Source organism: Zosterops lateralis (genome assembly GCF_965231275.1).
Source record: "Zosterops lateralis genome assembly, chromosome: Z".
NCBI lineage: Eukaryota > Metazoa > Chordata > Aves > Passeriformes > Zosteropidae > Zosterops > Zosterops lateralis.
The window spans coordinates 16,147,614-16,166,074 of NC_139800.1; the positions used below are offsets into that span (position 1 = coordinate 16,147,614).

At 41.7% G+C, this 18,461-nt stretch overlaps 1 protein-coding gene across 2 annotated transcripts; it reads right to left on the reverse strand.

Annotated features, from left to right (window-relative positions):
• Window positions 1–2,730: 2,730 nt before the first annotated feature.
• On the reverse strand, window positions 2,731–18,043 carry NIM1K (NIM1 serine/threonine protein kinase). 2 transcript variants are annotated; one of them, XM_083884074.1, is made up of 5 exons: window positions 17,959–18,043; window positions 12,553–12,836; window positions 11,652–12,224; window positions 5,588–5,856; window positions 2,731–3,519 (listed from the first exon to the last, which is right to left on the reverse strand). In XM_083884074.1, exons 3-5 carry the CDS (start codon window positions 11,941–11,943, stop codon window positions 2,770–2,772), a joined length of 1,311 nt encoding a protein of 436 aa, XP_083740200.1. In that variant the 5' UTR covers window positions 11,944–12,224; window positions 12,553–12,836; window positions 17,959–18,043; the 3' UTR covers window positions 2,731–2,769. The 2 variants fall into 2 exon arrangements, with proteins under 2 accessions (XP_083740200.1, XP_083740201.1); XM_083884075.1 differs by lacking the exon at window positions 17,959–18,043 and having other exon boundaries at window positions 11,652–11,890; window positions 12,454–12,996.
• Window positions 18,044–18,461: the final 418 nt, after the last annotated feature.

The following is an 18,461-nucleotide window of genomic DNA, read 5'->3' on the forward strand; positions in this document are numbered from 1 at the left end:
TTGGGACAGGCGTAGAACCAAGAACCATCCATTGCTGGAATAGAATCTCTCTTCCCTGTCAAAATGACTGGATCAAGGCTGACAAGTGGTTATCGTAGAAGAAACTCTGTGATCCACTGTGTTGCTGTGTAATTCCTCTTAACATCTTACATGTTTTATGCCTGCATTTTAAGTCACAGGAGACGGGAGGAAAGGTGAAGAAGGCAGGTAGTAAATTTTTTATTCTAAAGAAAGGGGATCATTGATTTGGCACCATAATGGATTGTTTAGTAGAATATCCAAGACAACAGAATTTTCAAATGAAATTTAGAGCTGTTGTGGAGCTGTTTTAATTGGCAAACAAAGGAAGAGAGTAATGTTCATCACTTTGTCTGAAACTCTAGCCTATTAGTTGTTTTTATATAATGCATTTCCAAAAGACTCTTTCTAGCTTTGCATTTGGCTTTGTACTTTGAAGTCCTTATCACAATTGGTAATACTGTAGGAGTGGAGTCTTTTATTTCTTTCCCCCTTCCCCCACGTGCAAGCTAAAGCTTTCCTTTTTGCAAGCAGTAGATAGGTATACAGTGGTTATGGGGAGTCCATTCTGGTAGATTTTTAAAGCCCAGATTGGAAATGAACTATTATATGAGCCTTTTAAGCTTGTAATATATATATATATATACACATATATATATATATTTAAGTTGAGCTAATGTACAGAATGAAGTTTCATTGAATTTATTTCTTTGCTAATTCTACAAAGCTACATTATCTAATATAAAGTAGCAAAAAATGATTTCTGTTAATTACATTTTTTGTGTGTGTGTAATGAAGTGTTTGTATTACCTGTCACTCACTAGGATTTGATAACTTGCTGTATTTGTACAGTCAAGCCTTGGTAAAATAGTTGTTTATTATAAATCGATGAATACTAATCTGTTTGTTCTGCTGAAAATGATGGAGCAATGCATGATGATAGTGTTTGCAAGTATTTTGGTTTAGGTTGCCTCATGAAACAACCTTGGCACCTGTAAAACAAACTGTCATGGAACAAAGTCCATTGCTGGCAGTGGACAAGCCAAGAAGTGAGCTACTGGCACAGGCCTCACAGGTCTGTGAGGCTGATCCTTTATTAAAATAAAGTTTGAGATATTTGAAACCTGTTGGAGTAGTGCTGACTTGTTGGTTTTTTAGGAGGGATTTCTTTAACAGGAAAGAGGAAGCTGTCTCTGGTAAAACCCCAAAGTTGTGGGTTCGCAAGTTGTGTGGACATTCTGCATCTTTTCTTCTTAGTGTCATTCCATTATGAAAGTGGGAAAAAGAGTTGCTTAGGCTGGTGTAAAACAATTTTATCAGGGCCATGTTTCAAGATAACTTAAAATGTTTTTATATGGAAACTGATTATTGTGGAGGAATTAATACCCACTTTATGTAATGGAATTAATTTGAATTACTTTTATAAAAATTGGTATTGTTTTATTGCCCTCAGAAAATCTGTGAAGGAGGCTTGGTTCTTGCTTTGTACACACCTCAGTCTCACTGAGTCCAGTTTCCCATATGTGGCTTTTCAGAGCCATTCCATTCCCATTTATATGAATTACTCTCTCTAAAGTGTAATTATAGTCTCACTGGTGTCATAACAGACAAGGCATCCTGCCTTTAAATGTGAAAGCACCAGCTGTAACTGTGTACACCTTGCTCTGGGTATCTTACCTTAACTAAACTCATAGGTTCTACCTCTGAGCTTAGGATGTCAGCTGTCCCTGTTCAGAGAACAGCTGCCACACTTGTCCTTTGCACTGGAACTGATGCTGTTGAAGATCTAAGCATAGAATAAGCAATTAAAGCTGAAAATTGGAGCATCTGCATTTTGGTGATGCTCAGAACAACTGTGCAGATTTTAACTTGCAGTGATCAAATGTCAAAATCAGCTTTGTGCCAGCTTTGGTTGCCAAAGCAGGATGGTAGGAGTGAGGACAAGCCTCTGAATACAAGCAGATTTTGCTGCTGTTTGCATTCAGCTACAGGTAACAATGGCTAAGGCAAGAACTTAAAACTGCATGGGTTTTGGAGTATGTTTAAATCTTTTTTTATTGGAGTGCAGCTGGAGTCCAAGCAGTTCCAGGCTGGCAGAATTGTGCAAGCAGTGGAAGGCGTCAGAAGGGTAACTGATGGTAGCCCAACCACTCAGGCACCCACACCTGCAGGGTTAAAGTACTGAATGCATCCTGACTGGTCTTCTGGAATCATGGCAGGCTGGAAACTGCAGCCAACAACAGCTTTGATGTTTCTGGAAAGAAAATAAAATGCTTTTCAAAAATTAACTTGTTAAATTTGATAAAGTTCAAAAGCAGAACTTGCAATTGTTTAGGTTATGGTCTGGTCTCTGCTTAAATTTATTTCTCTGGAAAAACTGTCCCGGTTTGCAGTGGTAAAGTTGTGTTGAGCTTAGGTACACCTTTTCAGAAGTTAGCTGTTATATGCCTGTGCAGAGAATCTCTCAAATGGGTTAAGTGCAGTACATGGTGTTTATTAAAAGACCCCCTCCACTCATGATATTTTCCATTACTGGGTTCTTGCACTGGCTATACCAAGTGTCTGGAGAAAGAGTCAAGCAAATGCACGAGAGCTGTTACTGAGTGCTTCACTGTCAATTGAGAAATGCAAAGAAAATGAGGCATTTTTGGTTTATTCAAAAATTACAAAAAAAGGTAACACTACAGCTTAAGGATAAGTGAATAAATCCCCTTTGTTAAATGTGCTGAGCATAAAGCCTGCAGTGCAATTTTATAAAATAGAACACAGCTTGGATGTGTGCTTAATGCCATTGTAAGAAGTGATTCCATTCCTCAAGTCTTCTTCTTTTGGATCTGGCTGGGACATGATAGGAACAGATTCAAGTGCCCTTTTCTTCTGTACTCTGTGCAACACAATTCTGTAGACCCCCGTTATGGAGCTGCGTGCGTCTCTTCCCCGGTTGTTCTGAATGTGCTGTTCTGTGATTCCCAGGTCTTCCAGAATATTTTTCACTTCAATTTCTTCTTCTTTGAGTGTACTGATGTCTGATAAATACTTAGGATCCAGTTTAAATGTCTGTAAAGGTTTGGGGAACTGTATTCCTTGCATCCATTCACTGTTCATAATCAGTTTGACAGAGTATCGCTTGGTTGGTACTGGCTGAAGGACTCCTTTTATCAGTTTCTGGCAATTTTCTGAGAGGCAGGGAGGCAGAGTGTATGTCCCTTCAAGAATGCACTTTTTCAGTTTGCCTACTGTATCTGCCCGGAATGGCATGCTGCCTGTCATCATGAAGTACAAGAGGATTCCCAGTGCCCAGATGTCTACGTAGATGCCGATATAGTTTTCATCTCGGAAGAGTTCAGGAGCAGCGTAAGGAGGAGAGCCACAGAAAGTTTTTAAAGTTTCATCTCTTTTACTTATTGTGCTGAATCCAAAGTCTCCCACCTTAACACAGGTGTTACTGGTGTAGAAGACATTTTCTGCTTTCAGGTCCCGATGAATGATATTATTGTCATGCTGTGGAAGAAGAGGAAAAGTTGGCATTGGTTTGTTCCCAGGAAAGGTCCCAGTGGAAACCTCTAACTGGTTAATTACCCTGAAGGAGAAATGGAGTTATCTGGGGCAAATTCAGAAACTAGTATTGCAATTGCAAAAATATTAAACAAATCTAACTGAATTCTCCAAAGATACAAAAACAATTGAGTAGGGAGAGAAGGATGCTGGGACTTTTAAAGCACAGCACTCTCAACTTGTTAACTAATACAACTATTTTAATGAAGTAAATGAATATGTGAGGGTGAGGGCAGCATGGCTAATCCTACAACACTATGCACATTCATGTGCAAAAATTTGTATTTCTTTAGGGTTTGCAGCACTTGTTTTTGCAGTTACTCTGTAACTTACAGGTTTAAACATTTAGTTCACCAGTTTAACAATATCACAGATAAAATAAGAAATTTGCTACATTTACATTCTATGATCTAATGTCTTATGAGGAATTGCTGGTGGCAGGAGAAAAGGACCACAGAATTGGGCTTTACAGTACTACATGTTGCAGGACTACCAAGTTTAGTGGTGGTCTAGTTTTAGAAATCTATAATACATACACCATTCCTTCTATTTTTTTTCCCTTGGAAATGCCAGTAGTAGCTAAGGACTCAAAACTGTATTTGGTCTGCTTAGTCATGACATACCTGTCTTGATTAAGTAAGAGTTTAGCTTCATCTTTGGAATAACTAGAAGGAATGAATGAGCACTCTCCACCTTATCCTTTGGAGTAACATTGTACAGTAGCTGGAGGCTATAAAGAAGCCCTTTGGCATCCTATTTCATCTCTCATCAGTAACAGCCAGGGATCCTCTGTCCTTGTGGACTGGCAGCAGGGAGATGGGTTTTATGTGATGGCATACCAGAAGTGAAATGTGCAGAAGTCTCCGTGTACAAATGAAGAGGCTGGCCAGCTTGATAGTCTATGTGTATTTCTAAGAAATAGATATGGTGTAATTTTGAAATGTAAATTCAGTTCCTGTAGCTGCAGGGTGTCTGGTCTGTGGATAAAACGTTGAAGCTAATCCACTACTTAAAGCACATACAATCATTTCATCAAAGCATATAAGAAATGCATGCTGTTTATGTAAGCCACGAATAGTGTGCCATCTCTAGACGTCTGACCTGGGAATACCCTTGTTTCTGACTTCGCCAGAAGCTAATATGTGGCAAGGAGGACAGGAGCCACCGGAGGGCACCCTGAGCCAATTTTAACAAATGCTGCTTCTCAGACTTGTAAAACAGTTCTCCATGGTTTTGTTGTTGTTGTTGTTTTGTTTTTGTTTTGTTTGTTGTTGTTTTGTTGTTGTTGTTGTTTTTGGTTTTTGGTGGTTTGGGGGTTTGTTTGTTTTTGTTTGGTTGTTTTTGGTGGGTTTTTTTGCTTTTTTTTTTTTTTTTTTTTAGGTAGCTGCAAGGTTTTCTTACTCTGCAAGGTTTAGAGAAGATGTACTGAAATAGTTATTTGCTCCTTTTCTGCCTTGACAAGATGCTTTGGGCTCTAGACAAACAGCATTGTCCTAAGTACATATACTGAAGACTAGACAAGAAGTGACTTGTTGAGTGTTAATCTCAAGATTTGCATCGAAGTGAGGACCAGGAACTGACTGTCTTTAAGTGAGAGACTCCCACATTCATTAATAGGCAAGCCGGATGTTTGCAACACCTAACCAGCCTCTCTGGAAGCGGGAGAGTGACTGATCCTATGTTTTGAAACAGGGAGGGAAGAAATGAAGCTTTGTTCACTGGTGCCCCACAGCACATTAAAGCAAACAGAACACTGATGCTAAAAGGGTGATTCCACCTACCAGGCAATCCCAGTTCAGTCTCCTCGCAAAAGCTGCCAAAAGAGAGGCAGTAACTTGAGGCTGATGTGAAAACCCTTAGATATCTTTAACACAGCTCTTCTATAGCTGTTCTGCTTTTCAGAAATGTGGGCCTGAAATTTTGGGTAACAGTAAATCTACTGTTGAAAGTCAAAAGAAATACAAAATGTGCTAAGAGTAGTGAGAGGCAGCATGCCTGTGTAAGACCAACTTACCATGTGCTTCACAGCAGACACAATCTGTGAGAAGATTATTTTGCACTCAGTTTCTAGCAGCTTTCCTTCTGTACTGATTTTCGTGAAGAGCTCCCCACCACCTGCATACTCCATCACCAAATGCAGTTTTGAGAGTGTCTCCACCACTTCATACAGCCTGATGATATTTGGGTGGTGCAGCTTTTCCATGCTGGATATCTCACGAGACAGCAAACGTTGGGTCTTCCGGTCTAGCTTTGTCTTGTCCAAAATCTTAATTGCAACTTTCTCTGAGAATAAAGACATTTCTTCCATGTTGTTAGTGCAATATGTACAAAAGGTAATACTATTTACATATTACAGTGCTTGGTTGTAGAACTCACCTCATCAGTATAAATTAAGCTGCAGGGGCCTACTAAGTCCTGCAATGTTTCACACAACCCCCTGCCCCTTTCTGTCTGTGACATCCTACTCAGTGCTGGGGTAACTGAAGGCTGGTGGAGTATTCCAAGGGCTGATCAAATCACCTCCTGCTTTGGTGTGCTTTGCTGTGACACACTGAATATGTGTCTGAAGGTACAGCACCTGCTTTTGGTGTCCACTGCTGGTAGAGAAAGTCTGTGCTTTTGTTGTTAGCCCAGAGCTCCTTAGATGAGCCAGGTACTTGGAGACTAATGGAGGTGAGAAATTTGTCTGCTTTGTTTCTGACCAGACAGACAAACTCATGGGGAATTTAGAAGCTTTGGCTATTTTATTCTGAGCAGTGAAATAGAGTAAGTCACAGGGATCCTGTAAGACAGCAAATTTAGCTGGCATATGCTGTTCTGGTAATGCAAAGCTGCTGTTAAGTCCTATGTGTTTCTGGAAGCCTACATAGTGAAGCCAAAGGCCACAAAACACACATATATATCTCTGCAGCTGCAACACATCATCAGGGTAGGTCAGAGCAGTATGAATAGGTCAATCCCAGTTGCCCTTATGTTCCTGTATTAGTCTGTAGGTTACAGCTTTTGTCTTTATTCTTCTGAATACAGCTGGTATTTGAAGGATTAGTCTGATGAAAACAGGTTTACGGTGGCTTTGTATAACTTGTCAGGACAGCAAAATTAAAATGGATCACAGCAATAGAAACGACTATTTGTTCCTAGGAAGAAGGGATTCTTGGTTTGGGGATTTTTTTTTTCCCTCAAGACTATCTTAGTCAAACAATCACAGATTTATTAATAATTAATCACTTTTAATAAATATTTCAGAAAAAACTTCACCTTAATTTCTAGTAAAAGGGAATAAATTAGAAAAAAGAGGTATTTTTCACTTGTTGCTGTAAGAAAAGTGTGAGAAGGCTATTACATTTTTACACACATTCAGATATAAAAGCATTCAAGTTTTTACTGAATGTTATCAAGTTTTAACTCAAGTTTAGTATTTCAACATACATAAAGGAATGTTAAGGATACATATGCATGTGTCCGTACAGATCAAGAAAACTCCATGTTTGGTATATTTACATTTTTCTAGTATGATACATATATCAACTGATCACCCTACTGAAGTGCAGCAGATGTCATGTGCAGCTTGAAGCACATGTGATACTTGTGGTGGAAGGTGCTGAATTATCCCTTGACATGCCTGTTTTCAGGAGTCTGTGCTGAGTACAGGGCAGTTGTGCTGGCCACACTGCTTCCCTCTGACCTGAGGGAGAGCCCTGGGGGAAGCAGGTAACTCCTGTGTGGTGGGGAGGTGGGTGAACCAGGAGGACCAGGGTGAACAGGGAGGCTGGCAGCACTCTGACCTCTGACCTAGTGGAATACCCTTGTGATGCTCATAGCACACTGATCTCCTAAACCAAGAGGAAAGAGCAGTTTGCAGTAAATAAGGAAATAAGCTTGGAGTAGGTTATACTTCTACAACTAAATTCTTACAACTCTTACAATCATAACCATGTAATTTCATCATTACATCTTGATCTATAGAAGTTGGGGACATTTTGGCTTTAAAATAAAATCTTCTAGGCTATTTGCTATTTTTTTTCCCCCTTTCATTTTGCTTTACTCTTCCTCCTGGTCAGTTTCTCTGCAAAATTTTAAAAGGAAAGAGGAGGGGGAAAAATGGTTTAGAACTGAAAAGCCTGCTCCTCCTAAAACACCACCATAAATCGGGACCAAGTTCTTTTAAATCCACATCATTGCAGTTGCAAATGCATGACATGCAAAGAAACCCAGCCCACCCTGAGTGCAGAAAATCTGACACCTTTCTTTTCTTTTCGAAACTCTTCCTTTCTGCTTCCAAACAATGTTTGGTTTACAAATCCTCTATTACTCTTGCTTAGCAGCTGTGCTGAACAGAAAGACTTTTTTAGCTGGCAGCTTGTTTACCAAAATAATTACAAAAATAGTTGAAAGAGATTTTGATTGACTATATTCAGTATATGAGGTTTGAAAAGTGCTAGGTGAAATCCCAGTAGGAGAAACTAGGAAAATGTTGAGAATTAATTTCAAGAAGAAATGGTGTATATGGTGATGGCAGAAGGAAAAAAAAATACAAAAAGAACCAAGTTAAAATTGTTGAAAAAAAAAAGGAAACTGGATGTCTGGACGTTCCTGCTTTTTCAATTCATGTCACATTAGACAGACTTCTTACTACTTATAAATTTTGAATGCTCTTAATTGCTTCCATTCAGTGGTGCTCTCACACTTTCTTTGTCAGCTGGAAAGCATGTAAAATAAGTTATATAGGGCTTAGGAACTTAACAGTCCTTAGCAAGAAAACTCCATGAATTTCTGGAGAAAACTCTGCCAAAATTCAGGTTAATATAGTGGGCAAAGCCCCTGAATAACAGAACACGTATAGAAACATAAATCAAAAAAGACCTCTTAGATCATGAAGTCCAACCTTTCAAGCCCACCACTAAACATTGTCCCTAAATGGCATCTACACATCTTTTAAGTATTTCCAGGGATGGTGACTTCACCAGTTCACAGTGGAGCCCATTTCAAGGCCTGACCACACCTGTAGTATAGCAATTTTTCCTAATGTCCAACCTAAACCTCAACCTTTCCTGGCACAATTTGAGGCGATTTCCTCTTATTCTGTCCCTTGCTACCTGGGAGAAGTGACCTACCCTCACCTGGCTACACTCTCCTGTCAGGAGGGAGCAAGGAGTGATGAGGTCTCCCTTGTGCCTCCTTTTCTGCAAGTTAAACACCCCCAGCTCCCTCAGCTGCTCCTCACAGTTATAGACTTGTGTCATAGACCCTTTCCCAGCTTCATTGCCCATCTCTGGACTTACTCCAGAACCTCAATGTCTCTCTTGTAGTAAAAAGTCCAAAATAAATGAAACACAGGATTTGAGGTGCAGCCTCAGCAGTGCCCAGCACAGGGGGACAATCCCTGCCCTGCTCCTGCTGCCCACACCATTGCTGATCCAGGCCAGGATGCCCTTGGCCTTCTTGGCCCCCTGGGCACACCCTGCCTCATGTTCAGTCACTGTCACCAGCAGCCCCAGGTCCTTTCCAGCCACTCTGTCCCAGCCTGTGGCCCTGCCTGGGGCTGTTGTGACCCAAGGGCAGGACCTGGCACTTGGCCTTGTTACCTCCCACCACTGGCCTCAGCCCATGATCCAGCCTGTCCAGATCCCTCTGCAGAGCCTTCCTGCCCTCCAGAGATCAACACTCCCATCTAATGTGCTGTCACCTGCAAACTGACTGACATTAATCAGGGCTGGCCCCAATACTGAGCCCTGTGGAACTCCGCTAGTGACTAGCCCCAGATGGATACAATCCATCCAGCACCACTCCCTGGGTCCAGCCAGCCAGCTTTTTATCCAGTGAAGAGTGCACCTGTCCAAGCCATGGGACATGGCATCCACATCACAGCAGCAATGGTTTTTTCTGTGTTTTCTAAACAACCAAGACAGCCCTTGTGAGCGAAACAGGATTCATCTTCCAGTATGATCCTGAAGCTTTTTCCTCTCTCTCTCCCTCTCTCCCTCTCTCTCTCTCTCTCTCTCTCTAGAGATCATGTGTTCCGCTGCAACAGATCACAAGGGCAACAGAAAAGCACATAAATGTAATTTTTACAAAGACTCATCTTAGTAAAAATCAAAATTGTTTCCTCTTTTGGTACAGGATGATACAGGAGAGAGACCATATTAACTGAAGAGCTGAATAGCCCTCTGACACACACACCACAGAGACCAGAACAGCATTGTATTTCTACATATGATGTAGATGAAGCCTTGTATTTCTATCATCAGATTAAAAAAAGACTTGCACTCATTAACGCTGCACAGGAACATAATTTCATTGTCAACACAACCATGTGTATCTACTGCAAAAAACAGAATTCTCTTTGGTGGTGGTGAGTGTGAAGATATGAATGCCTATCTGCATGCTCCTGTTCTCCCGTCCATGTACTGTATTTTATTAGCACAGATAAGCTGACAGACAGAGATGAGCCAGAAAATGTTTATATTTCATTCTTCTTTCCTAATGACAGTTACAAACTTAGTATCTATCAATAAATCAACTTCCTTTCCAGTGAACATCCTAACCAAAATGTTACAAACAAACAAAAGAAAAAGAATTAGAGAGATTTCTGTTGAAAAATAACCTGTTCCAGAAAAGTACAGTTTTGGTTTTTAGTTTGTCTGAGCTTACTGTATTCACTGAAGTTCAGAATTTTTCAATCAGTTCTATTCAGATACTAACGCAACCTGTTCCCTATGTAAAGGCTTCAGCAAAGGATTCATCCAGATCAAATTTCTAACTGCCTTTCATTAGCATTTCTTGTGTTTCCACAACAGAACAGCATTTCCTCCAACAATAAGCACAAAGCAGTTACCTCTGGAAGAAAAAGAAATATCACAGAAGGGGAAACAAATAGTGGGCCAAGCAGAACAGAGATGCTTTTCTGAAACAAGCATAACCAAAAACTCAACACCCAGTTAAAGCAACCCTTGGGTGTTAGCAGGATTAAATGTGGAAAAATTAAGTACCATTGGTTCTAAACCTAGATTCCCTGTGCAACAACTGCTGCACCCAAGGGATAATTGTGAGCTTTCACCCCTCTTAAATCTGGGCTGAAGGAGGTGATTATTGAAAATAACAATAGATAATACAGTTTGGGGGCATATCTCATTCTCTCACCTGTAAGATGATGAAGGGAAGGGGAGTCAATGAAACTGAAAAGTAAAGACTGTTAGAAGAAAAGCAAGATAGTAGTGTACAAAGATACAGAGGAAACTAGTCACCCTGATGGAAAACAACAATTTCTATTGTTGTCAGACAAAGGCAGAAGAAGAAACAGGTCAGTTGATGATAAGTTCTTAGTTATACCTATGACTGAAATGTCCACTGCAGTTACCTAGCACTTCTAGTCCTTCCTGCAAGAAACAGATAGGGTGCTTTATATAATTAAAACAAGAAAAATAACTGACAATTCAACACCAGTTTGGCAATACCAGAGCTGGTTTCCCTGCACCTGTTCCTCCCACACCTATTGCCCCATCCCAGCTTTTTACAGTAAAGAACCATCAGCAAATGAGTCAGTTAAGTGGGCAGAGCATTTCTCACCAAAATTATCATGACCAAATAAAATATTTTGTCTATACTAGTAAAATTTGTGATGAAACAAAGGAAGCCTTGCTACCTCTGGCTGCAGGCAGGAGCATGCCTAGCCCACTATCCTGGGCATTCATCACTTGTATCCCTGCAGGCCAGGAGCTGGGGCAGGGAAGAAGGCAGATAGACAGGGCAGGTTGTAGGAGGGGAGGCACAATACCACACTTCAAATTGTGGAGTGTTTGAGCCACGAGATAAGATGTGTTAGCATCATGAAGTGCAGCAATGAACTCCTCCTGTAATAGCTGCCATGTAGAGAAAATGTTTCTAGTTTCTTTAAAGCCGAATCCAACCCTGAGCATTTATGTGTGACCCTGCCTATAGATTAACTCAAAAACATTAAAAACACACACACACAGAGACACACACATGTACACTCTGTATGTGTATTTAAGGATCATACAGCATCTTTCTTCCCACAGGAGGCCATTTATATAGATCACTCAGCATGTAATGGTGCTTACCTTTGGTTAGGGAATGAATTCCAAGCCTCACTTGTGAGAAATTCCCACTTCCTATTTCTCCTCTGACTCGATAGAAGGCAATTCTCTTTCCCAGGGTTAATTCTTTCACCACTTTTTCATTATGAGACATATCCTGCATTAGTTTCTCAAATGGGGTTAGCTTGTGCTGTTTACCCTCTTCATCTTCTTCATGGCACTCCTGGTGCCTATCATCTTCTCTGCTGTCCTCGTGATGCCACCTGGAACAGCGGTATTTTCCAAGACTTCCTTCATTCACATATCCTGTTGTCATAGTCTACAGGGTAATCACTTCCCCATTTAACAAGATGTCCTGATAAGTTTAAATGAAGTAATTCTGTATGAATATGCAATCTTGCACATTATGGACACTGTGACAAATGCAGCGGAAAAAAAAAAGCAGCTTACAGAAAGTCCAAAGACTAGTTTGAAAATTTGTTCTAAAACAAATCTGGCACATCTATATATTGCATGTCCTGTTCAGAATCAGAGATAAAACTGGAAGCTGTATACATCCATTTCTCACTAATAGAGTTGGTATGTCAGAATCTTCAGCTGCAAGGTAAAAGAGACTTTGTAATTAAAACTGCAAACTTTGTGCAATAAAGTGGCAAGGTGCTCACTGTCTATGCAGAACATTTGACACATGTAAAATATTTGACACAAATACTCAGATTTTAGCTTGATCCTTTGAGAACTAACTTGATAGATAAAGGTCAAACAGAAAGCTGATTAACTGCTCCGAATAAATCCAGATACTTCTAGCTAATTTTGAATAGCTGACCTTAAGAGGGTAGTTCTCCTTGATTCTGGTAAAAGTCCAAAAGCTGAATGTAGGGATTGCCTTTGATTCATTCCTCAGGCTGTGAGCTTGTCACCGTACCTCGTAAATGTGAGTGTGTGTGGAAGCCTTGCTGTAAAAAGCACGCTGTCCTTCTGTTTCTTTCCCATGGTGTATTCAACAAAGCCACTGATTCTGGGAGATGACAGGAAAAGCACAGTCTGTGCACCAGGCAAAAGAAATGCTGCGCCTCAGTATCCCTGCAGTCACATGGCAGGACAATACAGGATTAAGTAACTGCAATGTCACGTTAACCCTCCTTTATTTAGATGAGCTTTCTTTAACGCCTTGAGCCTTCTCAAATTTTTGCCAGACGTGTGGTGCCCCTGAGCAGATAGATGAAGAAAGTAATTAAAACCTTTATATAACAGCCATACGCTTCACTGAATGACAGCATGACCCATACCCAGAGTTTAACTCTGGCAGCACAGACATAGAAGTACTTACCCTAAATACACAAGCCACCACTTACCTTTAAAGCAGCACACCATTTTTTTTCCTTCTTTACCTTTCTCTTTTAACCTTGAAAGCCAGAAGTTGATCAGCAATTGCTGATCATGCAGCTGCACGCCTGGGGGTGGTGAGCTGGGCAGGAGAGCTGAGGCAGCGCAGGCAGTGGCAGCGCTCACCTCCCCTGCTCCCAGCCTGCAGCACGCCCGACTGCCAGCACAGATGCACCACATTGAGGGGGAGTGAATCAGACCAGTAACTAACTCACTACCTGAAGCTTAGGTAGACAGTCACCTAAGGTGCCACACTAGCAGAAGGCATGTGACATTTGCCAGGTGGAGCTGCCCTCTAAACCCCTCCAATCGTCTTCGTGAGCAAGAGGAAGAGAGGCCAGAGGCATGACCTAAGGGAAAAGAAAAGGCAGCTGGTGATGGTTTCATTAAATGGGAACTGAAGTGGCAGAGAAGCAACTTGTCTGTCTACTCCTTCAGAGAGGCCAAGGTGACTGACCCATGCTCTGGGACACTGCTCCCTGCCTTGAGACACATTGAAGAAATTTTGCAAGTCACTTTACCGTGCTGCAGCTGTCACTTCTCTGAACAAGGGATGCTTCTTAGTGTGTGTGCTGCAAACTTAATGGCTGATGCAGATTGTAACTGGAACAGAGGGAGAATTTACTACTTCCGTAATATCTTTGTTACTCCTTTTGGCTTACTCATGTTTGAAGAAAAGGGCCACTTTCATGGTTGACAGAAACTTAAAATAATACATAATTGTATTATTCTCTGGATCTAAATTGAGTGAAACCCCTAACAAATACTGTATGTGTACATACAGCTAATGGCCAAATCCTGATATTAGGGAAGAGACCAAGCGACAAATGAGAAAATTCTTCATTATTCTCCCACCAAACCACTCTTTCTTAGCACCAAATGTTCCCCATAATTTTAGTACTTTATACCTTGGAAGAAAAAAATCTATGTGAAAGGACACCCTATCCTCACACAAACTGAAAAATTCAAACCCTACACCTTACATTCTGTTTTCCTCCACTTAGGAAAAGGATGATTTCTTTCAGGATTGCCTGAATTCTGGCCCACAGGTTTTCTGCTTTAACCTGTTTCACATCCCAATTACAAAAGTGATCTAGGTAATAAAAAATTCTTTATATGAAACTCGACTGTATTTCACAGTTTGAATGGTGGATGACACTCTAGCAGAGCAGGGCTTTTGGAAGCCACTTGTCTGCTGTATAGTGCCATAGCAGTTCAGAGACAGAATTCTGGGCCCATTCTGCTCTTCGATCTTGAGAACAGCAGCACAGGTTGTCCATATGAAAAGTCTGGAAACCTCCACGAGCAGTGTCAGGCATGCCATGTACAAACTATAAACTATTTTTAGAACAAGCGTCCTTTGTTGGGCAGTGACATCCTCACCACTAAAGAATAGCTGAAACTTATGGTTGTAACCTCCAGAGTGGCAAATATGGACAATTCTGCTCCTGCAAAAGAAGAAACACAGAACTACTGCCACTTTCTGCGAAAATCATCAGTGCCCTTACAGTTAACTGGCTGTACAGAAAAGGCTGACTGTGTAAGAAGAAAGATTCAAACAGACTTCTGTAGACAAGCCCCTCCTGAATACAGCCCATCAAGGCACAGAAGGCAGCTAGCCCAGTCCCTGTGGATCACAGAGAAAAGCCATATGGGAATACCAGAACCTTGTGGGACAGAGGAGTCAGAGAAACAGCATTGAGGAACCAGCACATGCCTCTTCCTTTATTTGCTCCTGCAGAATTTCTCCTGGGGCTCAACATGCTCTGTTTTGGAGCACAGACCATTAATCTCCCTTTCAGGCTTGGCATGTAACTGTCAACCCTGCAACCTCCTGGTACTTGGCCAGCTAGCTGGGTTTACCCTGTCTTGAGATGAGCTATTTCAGTATTCCTGGTGTTAGCAGTATATATACCATCTATTTATGGCCTGCATTCCTTCCTGTAATCAAACCCAGCAAAATCTATCCTGATATCATACAAAAGGGCACTAACTGTAAAAGCAAATAGTTCAAAGAGAGAAGAGAAAACCAAGGAAATCAGGAGTGATCCAAACACAATGAAGGACAAATCGTTTGGGTTTTTTTTTCTCCAGTCTGGCTGACAGGTGATCAGAAGAACTTCACAAGAATTTATCTGACCAAATAATCACTTCAAAAAACAAAATAAGCAAGCAAAAGAAAACCAAAACCAAACCACTATAAAAAGCAACACAAGACAAAGTAAACGAATGTATCAATCCTTCAAGACCTGTACCAGCCTAATGTTATTTAACCGTGTTTTTCACACTGACATTCTCCTATTCTAAGAAGTGCTAAGTACCCTCAGGCTTCAGCTTAAACCCTGCATCACAGCTCTAAGGAAGCTCAGAATGACGGGAAAAAAAAATTAAACCAGGAAAGATATCGCTGGGTACAAAGACTTTGTTTCCTAAAATCCCATCCTGACAGACAGATAAAAAGAAATCTGGTTTTAAGAAGCTCTGAATGGAGCACATGAAAGCACAGAAGCAGCTAGACCAGTGCTCCAAGAACTGTGTTTTGCAAATTGGTCTCTTTCATGAAACTGGTCTTTCAGAGAGGCAAAAATCCACTCAGCTTTGAGTGCTTAAACTGCTGCAGCTCCTATTAGAGTGAATATGATGGAACTTACACTGGAGGGTCTCCCACTCACTCAGATTATCGGAATACCAGGTGGTTTTAAAGAGGATGTCACTGGATATTGCAACTCATTCACTAAAGTTATCTTTTCAGCCCCTCTGCTGTCTAGTCTGAGGAGATGAGGATTTTTAAGGTATTTCCCTAGGGTAGTGGATTAGTTCAATTTTTTTTAAAACTCCCTTGAAGAACAGCATGTCTCCTGCTTAGTAGATTATATGCACCATATGCCAGCCCTGGAACAAAACTGAATTTAAAGTAGCAGGGATTTTTTAAAAAAATTCATCTGCTAGAAAAATATTGACCCAATTTTTAAAATCACAGCTTTGAATGTTCAGTTGTTGCAAGAAGATACTAACAACCTAGTATACTCCTGTGTATAGAACACCTATCTTTTACAAAAGATTAGAGCCCAGCAGAACAGTCCTGCAAGACCTGTAGCACAGACCACAGGTGACACAAAAGTTCTGCTGTGCAGACAGACACCACAGGGAAAGTAATAGCTCAACTTCTGTGCTTATGCTCAAGTAATATTGAGTGCATGGCTGCTGTGGCCAAAGGAAGTCAACATTTGTTCAAGGTTTGTCCTGAGCACATTTTTTTGACTTACATGAGAAGTACTCTTAGTCTTATTTCTGTGAATGCCAGAAAGCAGAATGACTATATAAAATACACCCCTGAGCTTCATATGAATTGTTTAAAAATCCCCCAAAGCCCAGCTATTCAAAATACAAAATACAGCATGGTTACAGGCTGGACACAGACCCAGCTCAGGTAGGAGGAAACACTAACAGGGCACTGACCATGGAGAACCTCCAGAAACTACTTGCTCTCTCTGCCCAGGCCTATATGCCACCCATTTCCATATATCCCAGAATTACTACTGTTAGCTGGCACAGCATTCAGTTTTTCAGTTACTGCTAGATGAAAACCAGACTTGAAGAACATCATTCTTATCACCAATGCTTTGATAAGAGACACAGTGCCTGGGCTGGCAGGTGAGCAGGGCATCACTGCTAGTGCTATGCTGCTGCACTGGACAGGCTGGAGCTACAGTATGAGCTTGAGCTGAAGGGACTGTGACCTGTAGACAGTGGGAGCAGGTACCTCTCAAAGCATCTGTGGCTGTGGTTGTGACTGTGCCACAGCAGGTACACCCATGGAGGGATTATGACCCACACAGGCCACACTGGAGCAGGTGCACTTCAAAGGACTGTCCCTGAGTAAATCTATGCTGCGGCAGGTATAGCCCTGAGGAGACTGTGGTTTATAGATACGGCTCCACTTGGAGCAGGTACAACCCTAAGGCACTGCAGACTATGGGTAAGTCCAAGCTGGAGCAGGGGCACAGGGAGCACTTCATTGCACTGTCAAACCATGACACATAGGACTTGATCATCTTTAAGGGTCTTTGCTAATATAAATGATTCTATTGTTCTTAGCCTAAGACATGGCACTGTTTTCACACACAGGGAACATTAAGATATGCAGCAACCCGGGCTGAAACAGAACATAAACACTTTCAAGGCTTCTGTGCAAAACCTCACTTACTGGCCACAGCAACAAGAAAGGAAAAAGGAAGAGATAACAAAACAGTTGTACTGTACTCACTCTTTCCTCACAATGAAATGCCTGTTCTACATGCTGTTATCAAACAAAAAAAAAACCTCCAAGAAATTCTGGTATAAAAAGGAAAAACACAGCCAAAAATTACCCCTCTACACTGGAACACACTAACTCTAGCTTGCAACTTAATTCTAAAAGTTAAAACTTAGAGCAAAGGACAGGGAACTCTACAACCTCTTTAAAAGTTTAATAAGCCTGAGCCCTTCATACTGAAGCAGAATACCGGTGGATGCTTACTGAAGTGTCCCCTAATCTCAGCGGAAAGACCGAAACCGTCATCTTTTGGTCATTCTGGAATGGACTCCTAAAGACAAATCCAATTACTTGGAACCTGATGGAACATGATCTCGCAAGGCTTTTACCTGACCAGCCCATTGGCAGATCTGCTGACTGAGGAGTATCCAGCACAGATCACTGCAGCACAAAACTATAGATCCAAGCAACCTCCCACGTTTATTTAGTCCAACTTCCTTCTTGCCAATACCAGACATGAGAAATAGAGGAAAAACACACTGGTGTGCCCTGTTTTGCGGTGCACCCCTAAAAGATCTCTCCATGATCTCCAACAAGCTAGCCTTCCTGCCTGCAGGATTGCTGCAGCCAGCCCCGCAGAGAGCCATGCAGAGGGCCGGCCGGGCTGGGCCAGCACAGGCACACACTCACCTGCCCGGGTGGCGTGGCAGCAGCAGCAGCAGCAGCTCGGGGAGTCCTGCAGGGCCACTGACAGGCACTTGATGCGACACGGGTGTCAGGGCACAGCACAGACTCACCCTCCCACCTCCCCAGGGGTTATCTGCCGACAGGCTGAATAAGCTCTCGGCGAGATGAAGGAAGGCTGCACGGAGCCCTGAGCAGTCAGCTTACATAACCCTGCCAACACAGGTCAGGTGCAGCCCAGCTGGTGGAGTCTCACATCAAATCCACCGCCTGCAATGTACATGGTGTATGGAGAAGAAAATCAACATAACACAAACGACACTAAACAAGTACATTAAGACTTGTGAAATAGAAAATAAAAGGCGGGGGGGGGGGGGGGGGCGGGGGGCGGGTGCAGGGGGGCAACTCCTTTCATCCTTTCACAGCACTGCTGATGAAACAGCTAGAAAGAGAATTAAAATTAATTAGTCTTTGAATTTTGCAAAAAATAGCACTAAAAACAAAGACCA

Coding starts and splice junctions, on each gene's coding strand:
- NIM1K (XM_083884075.1), bottom strand. CDS start 12,524: ATGAATCAAAGGCAATCCCTACATTCAGCTTTTGGACTTTTACCAGAA. Junction 11,891..12,453: donor AGGAGAACTACCCTCTTAAG/GTCAGCTATTCA, acceptor CCGCTGTTCCAG/GTGGCATCACGAGGACAGCA. Junction 3,520..5,587: donor TGTCTGCTGTGAAGCACATG/GTAAGTTGGTCT, acceptor CTTCTTCCACAG/CATGACAATAATATCATTCA.